The 19,555-nt window shown below is 45.9% G+C and overlaps 1 protein-coding gene and 2 long non-coding RNA genes across 7 annotated transcripts; 2 read left to right on the forward strand and 1 right to left on the reverse strand.

The window, feature by feature from the left end:
* Positions 1-20: 20 nt before the first annotated feature.
* Positions 21-4,144, forward strand: LOC309377203. Its single transcript, XR_014171487.1, has 2 exons — positions 21-221; positions 1,574-4,144. It is a non-coding gene; the product is annotated as an uncharacterized lncRNA (long non-coding RNA).
* A 1,292-nt stretch (positions 4,145-5,436) lies between these two features.
* DCDC2B (doublecortin domain containing 2B) lies at positions 5,437-18,827 on the reverse strand. Of its 5 annotated transcripts, none has more exons than XM_081924171.1 (11): positions 18,376-18,827; positions 14,240-14,297; positions 12,601-12,677; positions 11,852-11,983; positions 10,620-10,766; positions 10,140-10,179; positions 9,443-9,511; positions 7,761-7,938; positions 6,682-6,785; positions 6,142-6,220; positions 5,437-5,701 (listed from the first exon to the last, which is right to left on the reverse strand). In XM_081924171.1, the coding sequence occupies exons 1-10, from the start codon at positions 18,651-18,653 to the stop codon at positions 6,149-6,151; spliced, it is 1,155 nt and encodes a 384-aa protein (XP_081780297.1). In that variant the 5' UTR covers positions 18,654-18,827; the 3' UTR covers positions 5,437-5,701; positions 6,142-6,148. The 5 variants fall into 5 exon arrangements, with proteins under 5 accessions (XP_081780297.1, XP_081780298.1, XP_081780296.1 ...); XM_081924172.1 differs by having other exon boundaries at positions 6,158-6,220; positions 18,376-18,826; XM_081924170.1 differs by having other exon boundaries at positions 5,437-5,698; positions 18,376-18,826.
* On the forward strand, positions 7,918-10,613 carry LOC309377205. Its single transcript, XR_014171489.1, has 3 exons — positions 7,918-8,050; positions 9,376-9,545; positions 10,476-10,613. It is a non-coding gene; the product is annotated as an uncharacterized lncRNA (long non-coding RNA).
* Positions 18,828-19,555: the final 728 nt, after the last annotated feature.

The following is a 19,555-nucleotide window of genomic DNA, read 5'->3' on the forward strand; positions in this document are numbered from 1 at the left end:
CCGCAGCCAAGTCTTGTTGGCAACTGTTGGCGGCGAGCTCTCGCGAGGCTTGTTCGCAAGGCATCGCGCATGCGCCTTTGAGCCGCGCCATTTTGGAACTGGCTGGCAGACTGGAGCGAGGCCTTGTGGGCGCGGCGGGGGAGAAACGGCGGCAAAGAGGAGCGTTCAAAATCCGGGATCCCGACTGGAGCTGCTGTGCTTTGCCGGAACTGGGCTGGCAGGTGAGAGTCGCGGCGGCGACAACGCTTCCTCCTCCTGCCACACCGCCGACCGGCCTGAGGGAAAAGGAGGCGGAGGAAACAATGTTTGCGTGTGGGGGGCGGGGCTCGTCCGTGGGGGGGGGGGGCGGAAGAGGGAGGAGAAGCCGGGCTCTGAGGCTCCCATAGTTCGGTCTTTCGCCCCCTGCCTCGAGCTTGTGGCCTCTCCGTCCTTCCCCCGTCTCCTTTCTTCTTCCAAGGGGAAAAAATAATGGGACTGAAGTTCCATTGGGGTCCAGCTTGGTCGAGGGGCGGCAGTTGGAGGCGGATTGCGAGGGAGGGAGGGAGAGTGTAGATAGGGCAACCTGGGACGCGGGGGGGGGGGAGTCGTACCCGACTTTACCTGGCTATGAAATGGGAGGGGAGCATAGCTGTCAACTTTCAGATTCGAAAATAAGGGGTCAGCAGCCTCGAAAATAAGGGATCAGCAGCCTCACCTGTCCCGGGGACAGTGTACGGGATATCTTAATAATCCAGGATAGCAGCGGGAAACGGTGCTGGAATAAGGGAATTTCCTGCCAAAAAAGGGAAGGTTGACAGCTACGGTTTTGTTTGTCCCGCGATTCCTCCTCCCTCCTCAATCTCAGAAGTGTTACTTGCACTTGCTCAAAAAGGAACTGTGCACATGGTCACAATTATTATTACTGCACAGATTTTCAGGGTAGAACCATTATATTGGCAGATCAACATGATAAAGCTGTAGCTGATTTGACAGGGATCAGCAGCCTTACCTGTCCCGGGGACAGTCTACGGGATATCTAACAATCCGGGATAACAGCGGGAAACGGCACTGGAATAAGGGAATTTCCCGCAAAAAAAGGGAAGGTTGACAGCTATGGAGGGCAGGAAACGCGCGCGCATTCCCGCAGGCTAGGCGCTGAGATCCACGGGCACTTTTCCTCCTCCACCCCTTCTTTCTTTCCTCGGGTCCCGGATCCGAGCTTGCCACCTCTGGTGCATAACGGGGACTTTTCCCAAGTAACTCTTATGCCTTGGGGTTGCAACTGCAACTCCTCCTTTCACCAAAGACTGCATTCTCTTCTGCTAGTTCGTTGGGCCAAGGAGCGTGCTTGGTGATAGTTTTAATTCCTCCGGTTTCCTTCGCGCCTGCCTCCTATGGTAGTATCGCCGTTTCACCCTGCAGTAAGACATTCTCACCTACCCTTTTTGCTGCCGACTTTAGCGTATGCTTCCAGCGCAATCGACGTGGATTTCGTTGCATGTTCTTATTTTAAGGCTTGCTTGTTCACAAGTACATGGTGTTCACGTCCGGAGAAGGGAACATTGATTGCATGTGTCTTGTCTCTTTTTCCCAGCCTGGCCTTCTAGGTGATCTGGATTCTGAACATGAGGCCTGGATATTTAGCAACCTGTTGCCTCAGCTTGTGGGGCAAAAAAGGTAGCTGGATGTTAACCTGCAGAGTCTGCTTCGGTTGAAAGGGAAAACATTGACTAAAAAGGGAATTGGGATTAAAACCAGCTCAGTCACTTTTCCACTTCAAACACTTCTGAAGTCTGCAGAACCCACCTCATGAACTTTTGAAATTCTCTTTAAATTCAGGATAACACCTTGGACTACTATTTTCTCACATGGAATGGATAATTGTATAAACTTCTTAAGTTCTGCATACTACTTTCAAGAGCTGTTTTTGCCTTCTGGTTCAAACATTTCAGGCAAAACTGAGATTTAGTGCTTCTACGCAACAAAATGCCGAAAAGAAAATGTAAATTTTCTGTTGGGCTACAGAAGAAGTATACCTGTTTTAGAAGAGGTAGAGATGATTTTGAAGGCGAATGCATGATATGTAAACCGGGTACATTTGTCTCTGTGGCAAATAAAGGAGGACGTGACTTGCAATCACACGTGGAGTCCGAAAAACACAAAAAAGCAATTCGAGGCGAAGCTTCTTCAGCACAATTAACAGACTTTTTCATAAAACCATGTAGCAAATTGGAAGATGAAGTAACCGCAGCTGAAGGAACTTTTGCTTTTCACACTGTTAAGCACCACAACAGTTATAACGTGATGGCGTGCACATCAGGCCTACTGAAGACAACATTCCCGGATTCCAATATCGCAAGGAAGTTTTCAAGTGCAAAAACCAAGACAGAAGCAATTGTAAATTCTGTCTTGGCACCTGATTGTTTGGAAAATGTTTTGAAAAGCATTGAAGAAAATGACATATGTTATTGTGGAGTTTCTACTGAGGGGAGTAACCATGGTTCAGTAAAGGTGTTTCCAATAGTTATTCAGTATTTTGACTGGAAAAGTGGTGGTTTGCAGTCCAAAATAATTGAAATGCGAAGCCAACCCAATGAGACTGCAGATACAATCTTGTCATACGTGAAGGAAACTCTTGAAAGTAAAGGACTGCTAAAGAAATGCATAGCATTCATAGGTGACAACTGCAACACAATGTTTGGAGGGATACGATGGGATTCAGAAGGAAGAAATGTGTTCGCAAAGTTGAACAATGAGCTAGATAACAAAACTTTAATTGGTGTGGGATGTCCAGGACACATTTTGAATAATTGTGTTCATCAGGCAGCAGAAACTTTGGACATTGATGTTGAGAGCATCATTTTCAAGATATACCAGTACTTTCACATCTATACAGTCCAAACGGAGCAGTTAAAGGAGTACTGTGAATTTGTAGATACTGAATACAAAAAGCTGCTATCTCATAGCAAGACAAGGTGGTTGTCATTATTTCCAGGTGTCAATAGACTCATTCGTGTGTTTCCAGCTGTCAAGGCATTTTTTCTCTCGCAGAATAATCCACCAACAGTGTTAAAAAGGTTTTTTGAGCACGCGTTTAGTGAGGTTTATTTATTGCACTTGCAGTCTCTCATGAGTATGTTTCACTCATATATTTTAGAACTCGAAAGGGAAAATAATTCAGTTGTAGAGGTTCTGAAAGTTCTGCTTTGTGTTCAGAATGTGCTCAATGAACATAAAAGCAACAACTTTATGTGCCTCAAAGTTAAGAGCCTTCTAGAAGAAAAGCGTAAGGAGGGTCTTGGTGCAGAGTGTAACAAATTCTATGCAGAAGTAAATAGCTTATATGACAGCTGCATAGAATATCTGGGAAAATGGATGGAGTCCATGAAAGAGTTTTCATGCTTCATGTGGATGTCTCTTAGTGAGTCACTTGAGTGGGATAAGGTAGAACTTTCCATAAAATTTCTCCTGGACAGGGATGTGTCCATAGATGATGTGAAATGCTTTGATCAATTCTGCAACCTCAAGAAGTTTGTGGATCAATACAAAGGTGATGATAGGTTCATTAATCTTCAGGCACATCAGAAGTGGACCAAGTACTTTGAGACTTCCCAAAACATGTGCCACTCAGAACTTTTGAAGATTGCACAGTTTTTTTTTGCTGTTGCATCACATGATAATGCAAATATGGAACACATTTTCTCTTTGATGCAGAGTTGGTGGAGCAAAGAAAGAGGCCACTTATCCTTGGAATCGCTGCGGAATATATTGCTAGTACAATATAATTATAAGCACTTTACTTGCAAGGAATTTCATGCTTATCTCTTAAGCAATAAGCAGTTGTTGAATAAGATAAGATCTACAGAGAAATATGCTTGGGCCAGACAACATCAGAAAGAAGAACAAAGTGCATTTGAAAGTGACATACCATGAGGTAATTAAAAGTAGAAGTTAGCAAATGTGTCCTCTTTTTTGTTCTTCAAAATATGGCAACCTTAGTCTGGAAATGAGAGGGGTGTTATGCACTGTTGACACTAAATAAATGTTTTGTACTGACAGTATATGGTGAATGCTAATGTATAAGTTTGCTTGAAGACAGAGATGCATTATTAAACAGTCTGTCTCCCCACACTGCCTCATATTTAAATCAAGCCTTGCAATTATGTATTTGTGCCCCATCTCTCAGCCTTAGTTCCCAAGGCAGTTTACAATGACATTTAAAAATCCATCCAAGAAATGAAAGGGCCCCTGAGCAAATGAATGGGGAGGGCACAGGAGGGTGACACAGCCAAGAGGAGCCTTGGGGCAGAGCAGCAGTCCCCTAGGATTGCTATCAGCCAGATAAGTCACTAAAGTGTAGTGCCAGTTCCCTCCATTCAAAACATATTAGTATTAAAAGCTGAAAAGCTATAGGAGAGCCAATATACTCGCACGCACCCTCCACTGGTGTAGACCATCTAGCAGGACCATCAAGACATTTTCAATCCCAAATCTGGGTCAGAATCAATTTTATAGCAAATGTGGTTATAGTATGAACAAGAATTGAGAAAAAAATTATTTTAAGACACAGTTTGCCAGTCTGACTTGCACTGCCACAATGATGTCTCCCAGCCCACATAAAGCCCCTGAACTCCTGGCTTACTGCCCCCTTGATCATGAGATGATGAGGTTCCTTACTACCTTCTCCCTTGAAAAGTACTTAGAACTGAAGGAGGCAGTTGGACTCCCATTTCCCGCACGATGTGCTCTCAAGGCTCAGATTAATTCTACTGGACCCAGCTTTTGCACAAATCCCTTGGAAAAGTGAAGTGAGTGCATGCACACTTTCTCTTGCACACCCCTGGTTGATGTTAACTGTCGTGGTTGCAGGTAGGTAGCTGTGTTGGTCTGCCATAGTCAAAACAAAACAAAAATTCCTTACAGTAGCACCTTAGAGACCAACTAAGTTATTGGTATGAGCTTTTGTGTGCCTGCACACTTCTTGAGATACACTGAAACAGAAGTCTCCAGACCCTTATATATAGTGAGAGGGTGGGGAGGGGTATTACTCAGAAGGGTGGTGGGAATTGCAGTCGTTAACAGTCGTCAGCAGGTTTACAGCACCTTTCAGCTAATCACCCATTCCCACCACCCTTCTGAGTAATGCCCCTCTCACTATATATAAGGGTCTGGTGACTTCTGTTTCACTGTATCTCAAGAAGTGTGCATGCACATGAAAGCTCATACCAATAAAAAACTTAGTTGGTCTCTACTGGAAGGAATTTTTTAATTTTGTTAACTGACCTGTTTACCCATTCCCATATTTGTGTGTGTGTCACTGTATTAAACTAGCAAGTATCAGTTGTCTCACATACACAGTCCCATTGAGGTCTGCGCCCCTTTCCGTCTCCTGGATCCCACCACCACAGCCCTCCTCTGTGATGTGATCCTCAGATGTACATTCCAAAGTAGAGAGCATTCCAATGCTACATCTTTATTGTAAGAACATCCATAAGATAAGCATTTGAGTCGAAGATTGCACAAAACCAGCATGTTGTTGTTTAAGGATCTCACACACACGCATATCTGCCGGGTCTTTGTGTTACCACAGTCTTTTCTCAGGTGAAACAAAGTTTCTTCAAGCCGGATGGAAAGGAGGCTTTCTTGTCACTTCTTCCTGTGAGTCACCAGCAGAACACTGAATTGTGTGGGCCTTCTGTAGTTTCTCAATATTCTCAACCTACTTGATGCATAAAGAATTAGAAATTAAAAAACAAGGCTAGTGCTGTCTCCAAAAAATATTGAAATAAGCATCTAGAGGGCTTTGGAAGGAAGGTTGAACTGGGGTGCAACTGCTGGAGTTGGAGGGCTGTAGGAAGAGAACAGGGATGGGGGACTTATGGTGTCCCAGGTGTTGCTGGACTACAACTCCCATCATCCCTGACCATTGGGCCATGCTGCCTGCAGGGGACAATGAGACTTGGGAGTCCTGCAAGATGTGGAGGGCCACTGATGTACCCTACCCCTGTCTTAGAAAAAGGTAACATGCGCAAGAATAAATGGTATTTTGTGCTCAAGTGATTAACCACCTTTTCTAAGGTGAAGGGGTTAAACTATGGATACGTTTTTTCTGTGAAAGGTGCTGCAGACAATATGCACATTTCTATGAGGCAGCTACTTTACCTTCCGGCTACTTTACCTTCCTGCGTTGCAAAGATTCACTTTTGGGCACAACTTCCTCTTCTACAGTCTCTGCAGCTTTCTGGGGAAAAAGGGGAGATAAAATTGAAGAGGCCCAAGAGGATTCACAACACACACAACTGGAGAAGTGCTTTGCTGCTCCATACAGCAGTAAGTCCCAGTGAAGAAAATGGGACTTGCTTCTGTGTAGAGGGCTATACAGTAAGTTGGCCACAGCCACAAAGCCAGCTGCTTTTTAGAATCATGGCCACAATTGGAATGTAAAATTTAACAACAGGCTCCTTGTGTGAGGATGGAGATCTAAAAAAGCTTTCAGCTTTTGAGTCAATGTAAAGGCAAAGAGACTCCAACCCAATATTCAGAGTTCTCCATAACTCCTCCCCTAGACAAATTTTGAGAGTGAATTCTTCCTGCTGAAGTTTCGTCACCCACTGGGATTCTTTGCGGTGGTGAGAGTTTCCATTCATAAAATCAATCCAGAAGATGTTGACCGAAAGAGAGGCCCACATAACCCCCTCATACCTGGTCAAGAGGCAATTCCACCTGCGTGTTTTCATCATCTCTGATTTCCTGGGCATTCTGTATCTCTTCCCTTACACCTTTTATTTTGTAAACACTTCCTTCATCTGTAGGAAAAGAAAACATTTTGAGAAAACATTATTTCGTATCCTGGGGCATCCTTACCAGAGGAAATGGGATTGCGAAGGCAGCCTACCCAAATGGCCTGCAAGTCTGAAGTCTTCACTTTGGGGGAATCCTATGACCTTTACCCTTAAAATTAGGAGCACCTTTTCATTTCACCCAAGAGGTACTTCTGAATAACACAGCTACGTCATATTCCAGAGAAGTTTTCAACATCTCTCACACATGATGGATGTGATTCACAGTTTTTGCCACCAGCTAAGGACAAATTCATGGAAGACAGGAAGACGAAACCTTCAGGGGGCACAGCCTAAATTTAAATCAAGCTGGCTCAACCCAAGACCTTCCACAACCTTCACAGCACACACACGGGTCATACTACATGCGGTTGGGCTTTATGTGAATTCTACCATCTTTATTACTACTGTATTAAGGATACTACAATGCATATTAAGCCAACCAATAAAGACATTTGGTTGGCCTGAATGAATACACTGCCCCCATAGGGATTTGAGTTTTATTTTTAATGACCAATGAGGCTATCTTTGTGTTATGTGTGACATTCATTTATAACATTTGTACTCTGCTCTTCAGCCCAAAAGGCTCCCAGAGTGGCTTACATGCAATCAAAACAAGACAGGCTTATCAGCTAAAAATTCACACAGCACGCAAGGGAAAAGGAACAGGGAGGGGAGAGGAAAATAAAAAACTCAGGCACTACACAGCTGTTCCTATATTGACCAGCTGGCACAATTCAGGGGCAGGTGAGGCCTGATGGAAATGATCCTCCAGCAAAGCTGATTACATTGGCCCTGTTGCTTCCCATCTCTCCCCGTGAGGCAGCCTGAGAGAATGGCTGCCCCCAGGATGACAGTTGAGGGGAGGGAGAGGAGGAGGTCTGGTGGGGCTGGCTTAGCTGACAGAGATTCCAAGCAAGAAAACCTCCTTTTCCTTTTTACCTTGGTCAGAATTCTGGTTTGAGTTCCTCCTGATACGCCCGACCTGGCCTGGCTTGGCGTGGAAGATGGAGTCTGCCTCCTTGCGCAGGTGTTTCCTGCCTTTCCGCGTCACCGCGGAAAGATTCTGGCTGCTCTCCTTCTGCACAATCCCTGTGGACTGCACTCTCCGAAGGTTCAGCTGCAAGTGTGAGACAATTTTATCATTCTCAGGAGTAATTTATTTCTAGGAATGGTGCCTTATTTGAGCTGGGAGCCCCACCATCTCCACATTTATGAGTGCTGATGCTCAGGTGAGATGTTTCTTCACAATCACACAAGTTGCCATGGCTGTCACTTGTGAGCTCCTACACTCACATTTCACTGCTGACACAACTAGCCTCTTTCCACCAAAAAAAGAAAGCTAGTGTGGTGTAGTTGTTAGAGTGTGGGACTAGGACCCAGGAGACTAGGGCTCAAATCCCCACTCGGCCACTGGGTGACCTTGAGCCAGTCAAGGCTTCCCAGGCTAACCTACCTCCCAGAGTTGTGAGGATAACAGTGGGGAAGAGAACCATGTGTGCTACCTCGTCACTTTTGAGCTGGCCATCGGGTTTGAGGGAGAAGCAGGGCTGTTTCCGCACAATGATTGCTAAGGTGGAAGACACACCACAGGGTGACTTTTCCCACTCCATATTCTCATGCTGAAGCAAACTTGGGGAAAGGGTCCCCACAAAATAAAATGGCAGACTTGGGTAGCCAGAGAACAAGTGCTTTCAGCACATCCATCATTTGTCCTCACTCTCTAATTCTAGAGGGTGGACTCAATGGCAACCTCATGGAGATTCGTCCACTTTGAAAATGCACCATCTCAAATCGGGGTGTGGAGTCTCCCTGGCCCAGTGGGCCTGATGACCTTCTGTTCCCACCCTCACAGGGTCATTACGATGCTAGCTGCTTGGGGGCTGCAGCAAGAGGAGCTTGGGCAGGCTGATGCTTGGCAAAGCTGCATTCTGGAGGGATTGGCTGTGCAACCATGGGTTGAGTTCACCTGCTGATGGGCAATGAACCATGATCAAGTGCCCCACAGGGAATTTGGTCATGCAGATGATCTACCTACGTCTATACCTGATGTTACATTTGCAGAGCTAAGCAGGATCCAGTATGGTTTAAAACTGGATGAAAGACCATGTGTTGAGATTCCTGCATTGCAGGGGACTGGACTATAACACCTTTGGGTTACCTTCCAACTCTGCAGTTCTGTGAATCTATTCTATATGACATTAGGTATGGGGAAGATGGGTGTAGTTTGGGGAAAACAGTCTCACAGGCCAAACTGGAACCCACACAGGGCCAAATCTGGCCTGAAGTCTGGAGATTGCTCACCCCTGTCTTAAATGGTTCAAACATTTGTCCCAAATGGCATATTAAGAGCCACCATTTGCTTTTCGGGGGGGGGGGGAGATAGAAGTATTTAATCATGGAAGGGAGAGATACATACAATAGAAACATGTTTTTAAAAATATGACATCAATGAATTTTTAAGGCTGCACAAACCTTAGGGGGTTTAAGTTCTTTGCAGTAATATTATTTGTGCACTTTTACTGATGACCATGTAATCACAAGCTCCCTTTTTCAGTCAACACGAAAGAGAAGCGTGAGGAGAAGCCCCCATTTCCCCAGAGCTGCTGTTTGTGTTTCTCTACCTGTTGTGGCGGCTCAAGGAGTGCTGAGTCACTGGACCCCTCTGGCGGAGCCAGGTGGAGCTTAGCTAACTGGAAAAAAAGAAGATATAAAATTCCCACCAGGGTAATTGTGAATAAATCAAATTAATTGTTAACTTAACCCAAGGCTGCTTCATTTTAAAAAGACAGGCAGACCCAGAGGGCTGGAATTCCGAGTAGAGGAACCAAAGCCTATCTCTACATTTCAATTGGGTTTTGAGCTGTGGCAATGGAAAGGGCAGACTTTTGTGGCACAACATCAGGAAATCCTATGCACTGAGATTTAGCAATGTGAGATTTTAGCTTCCCTGTTATCTCTTTTATTTGATGAAATGGGGGTGGACCAGCCCAATACATCACACAGGGAAGCAAGCGTTTTGCAGAAATCACACTATTTTTGAAGAATCTAACAACTCCTTGGGTGCTACCCAATGGTCACCAGAAACCCTTTTTTTTAAAAAAAAATAAAATAGGTTTTTCCCAGAAAGGGAAAATCTAGAATAAAATATTTTTCTCATAAAATATCTGAGAAGAAACATGGGCTGGCCATTCTGCATGAGCACCACCAAACCCACCATATGACACACCAACCCATCTGGAAGTCCTGTCCCCGCCCTTCCCCCTTCAACCAGCAGAATCCCTGGTCAGCACCACCCCTGGGGAAGTCAGCAAAACTCACCCCTCGATTGTGGCTCATTCTTCTGCTGTTTGAGTGGTCCCTGTAATTATAGAAGCAGGAAATTCACTGCGGCCCACACAGGGATAAGTTTAGTTAGGGAAAGAGGGTCTGGACAGGTCAGATTTATTTTAAAATAATAATTCTTATAGTGCTAAAAAGTTGCCTTTGGTACGTTGTTATATCTGCTATTGTGTTGTTTTACTATGTAATTAGGACATTGTTTTAGCACTTTTTGATTTTGAAATGCATTCCTGTTTCCTTGGTTGTAAGAGCATTATTTGTTTTGTAGAAAAGCTGCCTACAAATACGATGATTGATTTTTATTTTGTTTTAAAGGGCTATGTTTGGAACAAGAGGGATTGAACAAGTTTTAGCAGCATGAACACAACCACGAAGGAGTGGAAGGGGCTGGTGTTTACGGACTTATGGCCATCTAAGGAGTGGCAATTAAACCTGCCCCCAGTGACTTCAGCCACCTACCGAATAGGCTGGTGTGTTATCTTTGGGGGCACCAGTAATTCGAAGTAGGGCAGGTCTTTGTACTTCTCCAGGCCCACCGCCACGTAGTAGTTGCCGCTCACCAGATCCTCACCAGTGGAGACGGCATCGCCATTGAGCTTGCAGAGCCTGGCCAGAGACAGAAAAGTGAGTATCTATAACAGGCAGGGGAATCTAAACTGGGAACAAGATTGAGGATGGAGAGAAAGTTCTATATTTGAATGGGGAAGGGCCATAGCTCAGTGGTGCAACACCTGCTTCGCATGCAGAAAACAACCTTTGCATGGGAGAGAACCCTGGAAAGCCACTGCCAGTCAGTGTGAGCAATACTGAGCTAGATGGGCTAATGGTCTGCCTCAGTATAAAGTAGTTTCTGAAACTTCAGTATAAATCTGAAGTGAAACTAGCAAATCAAAATGCTTACAAAGCCTTGAGAACGAACTTTGCACCTTTCTGCATTACTGTAAAATAATAATGATGAATTTGTATTCTATTCAAACATTAAACCTACAGTATAAAACAGTGTGGGTTTAAATGTCGCTGTCTTCCCTTGGGAACTGTGTTGACAGCCTGGGACTTTGAGCAGAATAGCCAAATTACAGTTCCCTGAATTCCTTGGGAGGAAAACCATGACAGTGATGCCAATATGAAACAGAGTGCCGATCTCTTCCTACAGACCACGTGGTTGCTTGTAACCTTCTGTCAACAAACCTTGTTGCACATATTCCTAGGAATGGCACTTTCAGAGGAAGAATCTAGCAATGCCAATTACTTTTATTTATTTATGGCATTTATACCCCACCTCTCCTTCAAGCTCAAGGCGGGATTCTTCCCCATTTTATCCTTATAACAACCCTGTGAGGTGGGTTGGGCGGAGAGTGACTGGCCGAAGGCCACCCAGTGAGCTTCATGACTGAGTAGGGGTTTAAACTTGGTCTCCCAGGTCATCATCCAATGCTCTAATCACTACACCTTTGGAAAGGCAGCCCCATACTTCAAGCATCTCATTCCCAGCTGGTTTTTCTACTTGTAAACTACTTAATAGTCTATTTTGGCACAAAACAACACATAAATAGCCAGTGTTCCAGAATTCAATAAATCCCACATAGAGGTGCCTCCTAGGAGACAAAAACCTTTGGGTACATTTCCCAAAGAATCTTGTTGTTGGAAAGTGAAAGGCAGGCAAAAGGGTGGAGCTTGTTCAAAGTACTCACCTTCTAACAGCCCCAGTCCGCAGGTTCGCCTTGACTGACAAGATGGACAGGACAGCGCTCCACTCCTGCAGGGTGCTCTTGTTGAGGATCAGGCGGAAGGGGGGGCTTAGCAGGTCCCCGTTGCGGAAAACACTTCAACAGAGAAGCAAAGGGACAGGCTGCATGGGGCATGATTTCCATAGTCACCCGTATGTGTAAGCTCGCCATTCCTTTGGGAAGGGGCGTGGTTCTGTGGCAGGGTTGCATATGGAAGGTCCCAATTGAAACCCCAGTGGCACCTGGTAGGGCTGGGAGGGAACCTGGCCTGAAACTCTGGAGAACCACTGCCGGTCACTGTAGACAATGCTGACCAAGATGAACCAGTGTATGAATGGTATACACTGATGGTATACAATGACGACCACCAAATCCACCAACTACATACAATAAGACACTTAATGCCACTGTTGCTTCAGGAACCTCCAAGCCGCCTTGCACCCAACAGGTACTCAATTCAGATTTATACATTTTTGCTAACCACACACAAGCTAAAAGCAGCACGAAGCCCTTGTGCCAAGACGTTTACCCCTATAACAGTCAAGAAACATGGCTTGAACCAGGCCTGGAGTGAGGGACGGGGCATGTTCTGCCTTCAGACCCTTTCCTAATAATCCCTGCACTCCCCCCCCCCCACTGTCCAAAGAACATTTGTTTTAGTTCTCTCCTGCTCCAAAGGGGAAATTGTCAGAAGCAGCCAGGGAGTCACTCACTGTATAATGCAGGGCAAGTTCGCCTGCTTCCTCCACTGTGTCGAAACAGGCATCTTCTGGGGAATAACTGGGTAGCTCTGAAGACCAGAAACACCAAAATTGTTATTGACAACAAGAGATATCCAGCCGTGCTCTTGGTACTCTGCAGATAAGCATAAACAGAAAAGAGAGACCAACAGGGGTCTCTACCCCAGCAACCTCACAATCTGATTTTTGGAAGACCAGAAGAGGGGAGGGAGGACCAAGTCTGACAAGCGACGGACATGGGGTGACTCAGAAGACAGAGGCAGCCCAGGAAAGCCTGACAGGTTTATGCATTCTAGAGTTCAACTCAGAATTTGAAACCAGACAGCCAACAACAGGTTAAATGGGCTGCTGCCCTCCCCGCTAAGCCCAGAACTATGGCACACAGCACACAACAGTGAATCATTGTGGCTTTGGCAGGCCTGTTCCTAAGAGGCACTGCTAAGACAAGGTCTTTCTGTTGTCACCAACACAGAAAGAAGCCTCCTTCACAATGGCTTGCTGAGTGCACACCCTGCTGCTATAGTGACTAAAGCTTTACGCAGCTCAGTTGGTAGAGCATGAAACTCTTGATCTCAGGGTCATGGGTTTGAGCCCCAAGTTGGGCCAAAGATTCTTGCATTAAAGGGGGTTGGACTAGATGACCCACGTGGTTCCCTTCCAACTCTTACAATTGTATGATTTTTAGTCTTGTAAGGTGGATGGGACTAACTCAAGGGGTTCCACTCAGCCTGAGGAAGATGCAGACCTTCCTCCGCAGATTTACTCTTCAGAGGTTAACCTATATAATTCATATCACCATCTTCAATGAGTGGACCATTCTGTACCCCTCCACTGCTTGCCTTTCAACCTAAGTAGAATCACAACAGTGATAGATAGTTCAAGGTCTTGTTGCCAGTGGCGTAATGTGGGGGGTGCAGGGGGGGCTGGCCACACCGGGTGCATCATCTGGGGGTTAGGGTTAGGGGGCGCAAATCCACGGGTTAGGGGGCGCAAATCCATGAGTTAGGGGGCGCAAATTACTTGCCTTGCCCCGGGTGCTGACAACCCACGCTACGCCACTGCTTGTTGCTATATTTAAGAGAAAAATCAGTGGGTGGGTGGGTGAATAACTTACTTGCATCAGCCACCAGGCATTGCAATTTGTGTACAAACACACACACATTATTATTATTATTATTATTATTATTACTACTACTACTACTACTATTTGTACCCCCACCCATCTGACCGGTTGCCCCAGCCATTCTGGGTGGTTTCCAACAAATATAAAAGCATAATAAAACACCAAACATTTAAAATCACTTAAAGCTGCTTTCTACTGAGCCTAAAAACATGGAAACAGAGCAGTTCAGAGCCCTCTTGCAGGTTTGCTTCACTGCATTGGCTTCTCAGAGACTGGACTATATTGGAGTGGGTGGGCCAAGCAGAGAGAGTAACTTTTCCAGACTGTAAGCCTGAAGGCAAAGCTTATTCTTTTGCTTCCACAGTGCCTAATGTGCCAATAAAAGTTTTTGTGTGTGTGTGAAAACCGCTTTAGACTGCTCATCCTTTAAAGCAGCATCATCTGCTTACAAACAGCCGAGGCCTTTCCCTGCCCCGCTCTGGAACTCACCTGCACTCTGTCTTTCTTCTGGTTCCCATTGAGCTGCTTCATTCCAGGGTTTAGGTAGCTGTCAAAGCAGTGAGGGAAGAAAATGAACAGGGTGTGCAAGCAGAGGTCAAATCCCAGCTCAAGTCTGGCTCACTGATTGGGTCTGGTTAAGTCTACTGTTGCCAAGTCTCATTCTCCTCTGCTATGGATTGGACATGTAATTTAGCTTTACAGCTTCTTGTTTGGTGGAATTAATGTCCCATGACGAAACCAATGTGATCTTTATAAACAGCAACATTTGAGTGATTAATTAAAAAAACTAGTTGGATCTGCAACAAAGTGCTGCGGTATAGCAGGGGTGCCCTTCAGGACTTGCAGGGGTGAGCAAATAAGCAGGCACCAGCAGCACCATGGCCATTGCTGCTGCTGCTTTATTGCCAGTGTTCGAAATTAGCCAAGAGCCAGGCACATTTTGAACCTGACTTTCGGCCACTTGCGAAGAAGAAGAGTTTGGATTTGATATCCCGCCTTTCACTCCCTTTAAGGAGTCTCAAAGCGGCTAACATTCTCCTTTCCCTTCCTCCCCCACAACAAGCACTCTGTGAGGTGAGTGGGGCTGAGAGACTTCAGAGAAGTGTGACTGGCCCAAGGTCACCCAGCAGCTGCATATGAAGGAGCGGAGACGCGAACCCGGTTCCCCAGATTACAAGACTACCGCTCTCAACCACTACACCACACTGGCGAACAAATGAAGATGCCAGGGAGTCAGGATGGCACCTGACATCTCCATCATCTGGAGGTACATGCCTGGGGATCATTGGAACTTGATTGTTTTCACACACCAATATTACATCCTGTGGAATTCTATCCATTATATTTTATCTGCACAATCGAAACAAATTTCTAGAACCAATTTTTTTTCCTGTGCAGCCTGAACAGCAGTGGTGAACAACGCTAATTGTTGTGCAAACCTAAAGTTATGGTGTTCCCTTGAATCCCGCCCCTCTCCCAGAAAATAGTGACTCTTTGGAGGCAACCAAAGCCAGAGACACTATAGTTTACAAACGCCAGAAACGACCCCCAACTTTGTACTGTAACAGCCCTCCAAAATGCTGCCTCTGTCTCACACGTACCTTTCTCTTCTGCTAACATCCCTAACTGTCAACGACCATTAAAATCCCCCAACGCTCTTGAGGAGCAAATAAAGACTAGGGTCCTAATCCAGTCTCTAATATATGATTATAACAACTACAAATTACACACTTCTTTGGCCCAAAGGCCCCCATAGTGGGAAACAGCATGTTAAAACAAAATATTTATTTCTTTAAAATATTTATAAACTGCCTACTCCCATAAAATATATTAAGGCAATGTACAACAATGCGTACGCACACGCACTTTACGCACACCCACCCACCTGTAAAGTGCCTCAGAACAGTACAAAACTATCATAATAATTGACTGGCTCGTCTTTTTAAAAATTTAAACAACTGAACAGGCCTGTTGACATAAAAAGGTCTTCAAGAGACATCTGAAAGTCAAAAGCAAGGGATGCCCTCTTCTGGTTAATGGCAGTGATCAAGCTGGGGTCCTTATTTCATGGAGTGCAATAAATGCTACCATCAAATCAGCAAGCAAAGGCAGCCAAATCACAAGAGGAAAAGCCTCCCCAAGCAAGATTGCTTACAGGTGACTTCACCAACCCTCCACACAGCACCTAGAAGACTGTACAGACAAGAAGAACCACTTATCTAAAAAAATGAGAAACATTTCTAGAAATATTAAGTCCAACATGCCCCCCATTATTTCTAGCAAAATATAGCCCCTCAATAGAAGCCTCATTAGACTTGTGTGCCCTGTCCCTCCGAAACCTCAGCCATGACCTCCAAAGTCAAAAGCACTTGCAGAAAGTGCTTCTCTCCTAATAATAAACACAATGATTCACCTCAGTCACTCTCCACAAGTCTCAGGCAAAGGGCTGAGTCACCTCTTCTCTCTGGGACCCTCGAAAAGCCACCAGACTTTGGACACCCACCCACCCCTGTTTTGGGCCATGTTAGCTGGGGCTGATGGGAGCTGTAGTCCAAAGCATCTGAAGGGCACCAGGTTGAGGAAGGCTGCACTAAACATTGACCACCAGATACACCGCTCTTTAAATCAGCCTTTGTTGCCTGCCAGAAGACTGACTGTATTCCCAGCGGACTGTGGGATAAGAGGCGCTGAAATTCAGACTGTTCTGTTACCTTGCACATCAGCTTTGTATGTCAGGAGCCCACACATACACAATACTTGCTGGGGATAATGCCTGTGATGTTTGTGGGCTGACATCACATACTTGCTGCTGTCACAATCCAGGAGGGGAGTCTCCCTGGGACACACAATCCATTGTGGGGCCTCCTGTATGGGTACGGAAATCACAAATGGGGAGAGATGTTGCTGTGGCACTCAGGTCTTCCTTGTGCGCTTCCCAGAGGGCCAGAGTAAGAACAGGATGAGAGACCCTCCAAGTGCCCCTATTTTCCAGGGACAGTCCTGGATTTACAGAAACCATCCTGGTTTCTGATTTGATCCCAGAATGTTCTGCTTTTCTTTTCATCAGAGAAGTGGGAGAGGATGCAGTTATGTGACCCCTGAGCTAAGGAGATAAGTAACTGTGCAACCTTTAGAATGGGGTTGCTATATTCCCAAGAGCAAAAATCCAGACCAAAAAACAAATAAGTCTTTGGGCCTTTGGGGGATTTTTTAAAGCATTTTTATTTTAAAAATCACCCTAGTTGCCCGGCCGCCATTTTTACAATCTGATTCCCAGACGTGTCCAGGAAAACCCAGACATATGGCAGCCTTACTTTAGAAGACATCTGAAGGCAGCCCTGAATAGGGAATTTTTTTAATGTTTAATATTTTATTATAATTTTTATATACTTTGGAAGCCACCCAGAGTGGCTGGGGCAGCCCAATCAGATGTGTGGGGTATTACTATTACTACTACTACTACTATTACTACTACTACTACTACTACTGAATAGGACGTCCCTATTTTCATCAGAGAAATGTTGGGGGGTAAATGGTAATGGGCTAGATTGCCACTGGCCGGATCCAGCAGGTGGGCTCTGCTTATGCTCTTAACTTCCACTCATGCCATCAGGACTCATGTAGGAGATCCTACCGCAAGGAGGCCGGAGGGTGGCAACACGAAAATGGGCCTTTTCTGCAGTGGCTCCCTGTTTGTGGAATACTCTCCCCAGAGAGGTTCAGTTGGTACCTTCATTATACACTTAGGTGCCCAGAGAAAATGTTCCTCTTCAACCAGGCCTTGGGCGGAATGACATCCGATGCCCTTTTAATGTGTGGTGGGAGGGGGCATTATTGGGTTCTCTTTGTTCTTATGCTTATTATGTATTTTGTGTGTGTTTTTATATGAGAATTTTATGATGTGAACGGCCCTGACATCTACGGCTATAGGGCAGCATGGAAATTTAATAAATAAACAAATAAAATACCACGTGCCAGCAGAGGGCTCTCCCTGAGTTTTCTTATAAGACGACTTGCCAGACACAGCGAGATTCGGTGTCTATTTCTAGCCATCTCCCAAACATATTCCTAAAACGCTCACAGCCACGAGGCGGCTGTATGTGAAAACAAAAACATTGGATAGGATCAGGGACAGCATATGGGAGAAAGGGTTATCTCTGTTTGGCATGGTCTTTCAGGTTTAAATGACCTCCCCCCCAATCCTGTTATTTGCTCAACAGCAGAAAACGTGCACATTGAACCAGCACATGTTTCCCTACAGAGCTAACTGCAGCTTGGGAGGACAATTTTTATCTGCGGAAATGGTGCAGGACAGCTGTGCTGAAAGCCTAACTTCCCTCTACGCAGTCCCCACACACACACACACACCAGCAGCCACTTTCAAATAAAAATCTGGCATCTTGCAGTGCCCCAGGTGAGAAGACACCCTCATTTTTGGTAGGAAATCAATGCCCTCATACCTGACTTCATCCCTCCCTGCCTATCAACATAGCTAACAGGTTCACAGTCGGTGGAGCTGATTTTCTGCAGAGAGCCTGGGATTATTTGGGGTTGGGGAGGGGGGCAGATATTCTGCTGCCATCGGTAGGGCAGGCAGCACAGCCAGCCTCCAAGTGCCTACTCACTCCAGTCTCTTGAATCTCTCAAAGCCTCCCGCAACGTACTGGCACCCATTCTGCAGCTCGCCCAGGTCGGAGACCCGATGACCGTGCCGGGGGGTGTAGATGCTTCTGATGGCCGTGGGGGCGTGGATTGTGTTGGTCACCTCGTTCAAAAAGGCCTCAAAGGTCAGGAACCGCCGGTGGCTCACCACGAACTTCCTGCCGTGGAAGAAGGGGTCCCCGTTGCGATACACCATCACGTTCTTGGCCACAGGGGCCACTGCCACTGTCCCTGAGCTCATGTCCCTCTGGCCTGTAGGTACCAGCAGGTTGCTTATCTTGCAAATCCCCTTGGCCAAAGTTGGAAAGCGGAGCAATGGGGGCGGGGGGCAATCCTAGTGAGCTCCCACCACTGCAAACCCTTCCAGTCTGAGCAGGGCCTCTTTGCCAAGGTCTGTTCTGAGAGAGCAAGGCTTGCTGTTTCCATAGCTGCCAGCTCAGCAGGGGAGGAGGAAATATCCTTGTCAGGCCAGGAAGCTGAGCCACATCAAGAGCGAGAGGGAGGGAGGAAGAGAGTGAGTCACTTTTGGCTTGCCATGGACACCGATCCTCCCTTGAACAACATTCACAGTCCAGGTTCCTTCCTTTGACTTCAGAACCTATCTAGTTCTCAGGCCCGCAACATGGGCATGTGCAGAGGTCCTCCCACCTAGGATTATAAACGAGTCTTCCAGGCCCTTCTCACTTATGTTGAGAAGTGATGCCACTGGTGGACACAGCTTGGGAACGTATATTTTCATACTATAGGCAATACATTTATTTTGCAAAGGAATTTGCAATCCTTCCTGTGGTTGCCTACCTAACAACTCGGCAAGGTAGTCCATTGTTAATTCCAATTTACAGATGGAAAAAAAGAGGTTGAATGTGTTGCCTACCCACTGAAGCCACAGGACTTGCCCCGGGCTGCTTATTTGTCAAAGCAAGCTCTTACACACCCTGGCAGGACTAAGTACTACAGTCCCAGACAGCCGTGTTATAACTCCTATGATGCAGAGCCGATTGTTTCTTGGAGAATATTCTGTGAATATTCACAGAACCTGGTGCTCCATAACCATCTCCCTGCATTGGGCATTGCTGTCCAGCCAGGTAGGAAATGTGGCTGCCACCTCTGATGATCACGGATGGTTTGTATTCTGCAATTCAG

This window comes from Podarcis melisellensis (genome assembly GCF_964234715.1).
Source record: "Podarcis melisellensis genome assembly, chromosome: 8".
Taxonomy (NCBI): domain Eukaryota; kingdom Metazoa; phylum Chordata; class Lepidosauria; order Squamata; family Lacertidae; genus Podarcis; species Podarcis melisellensis.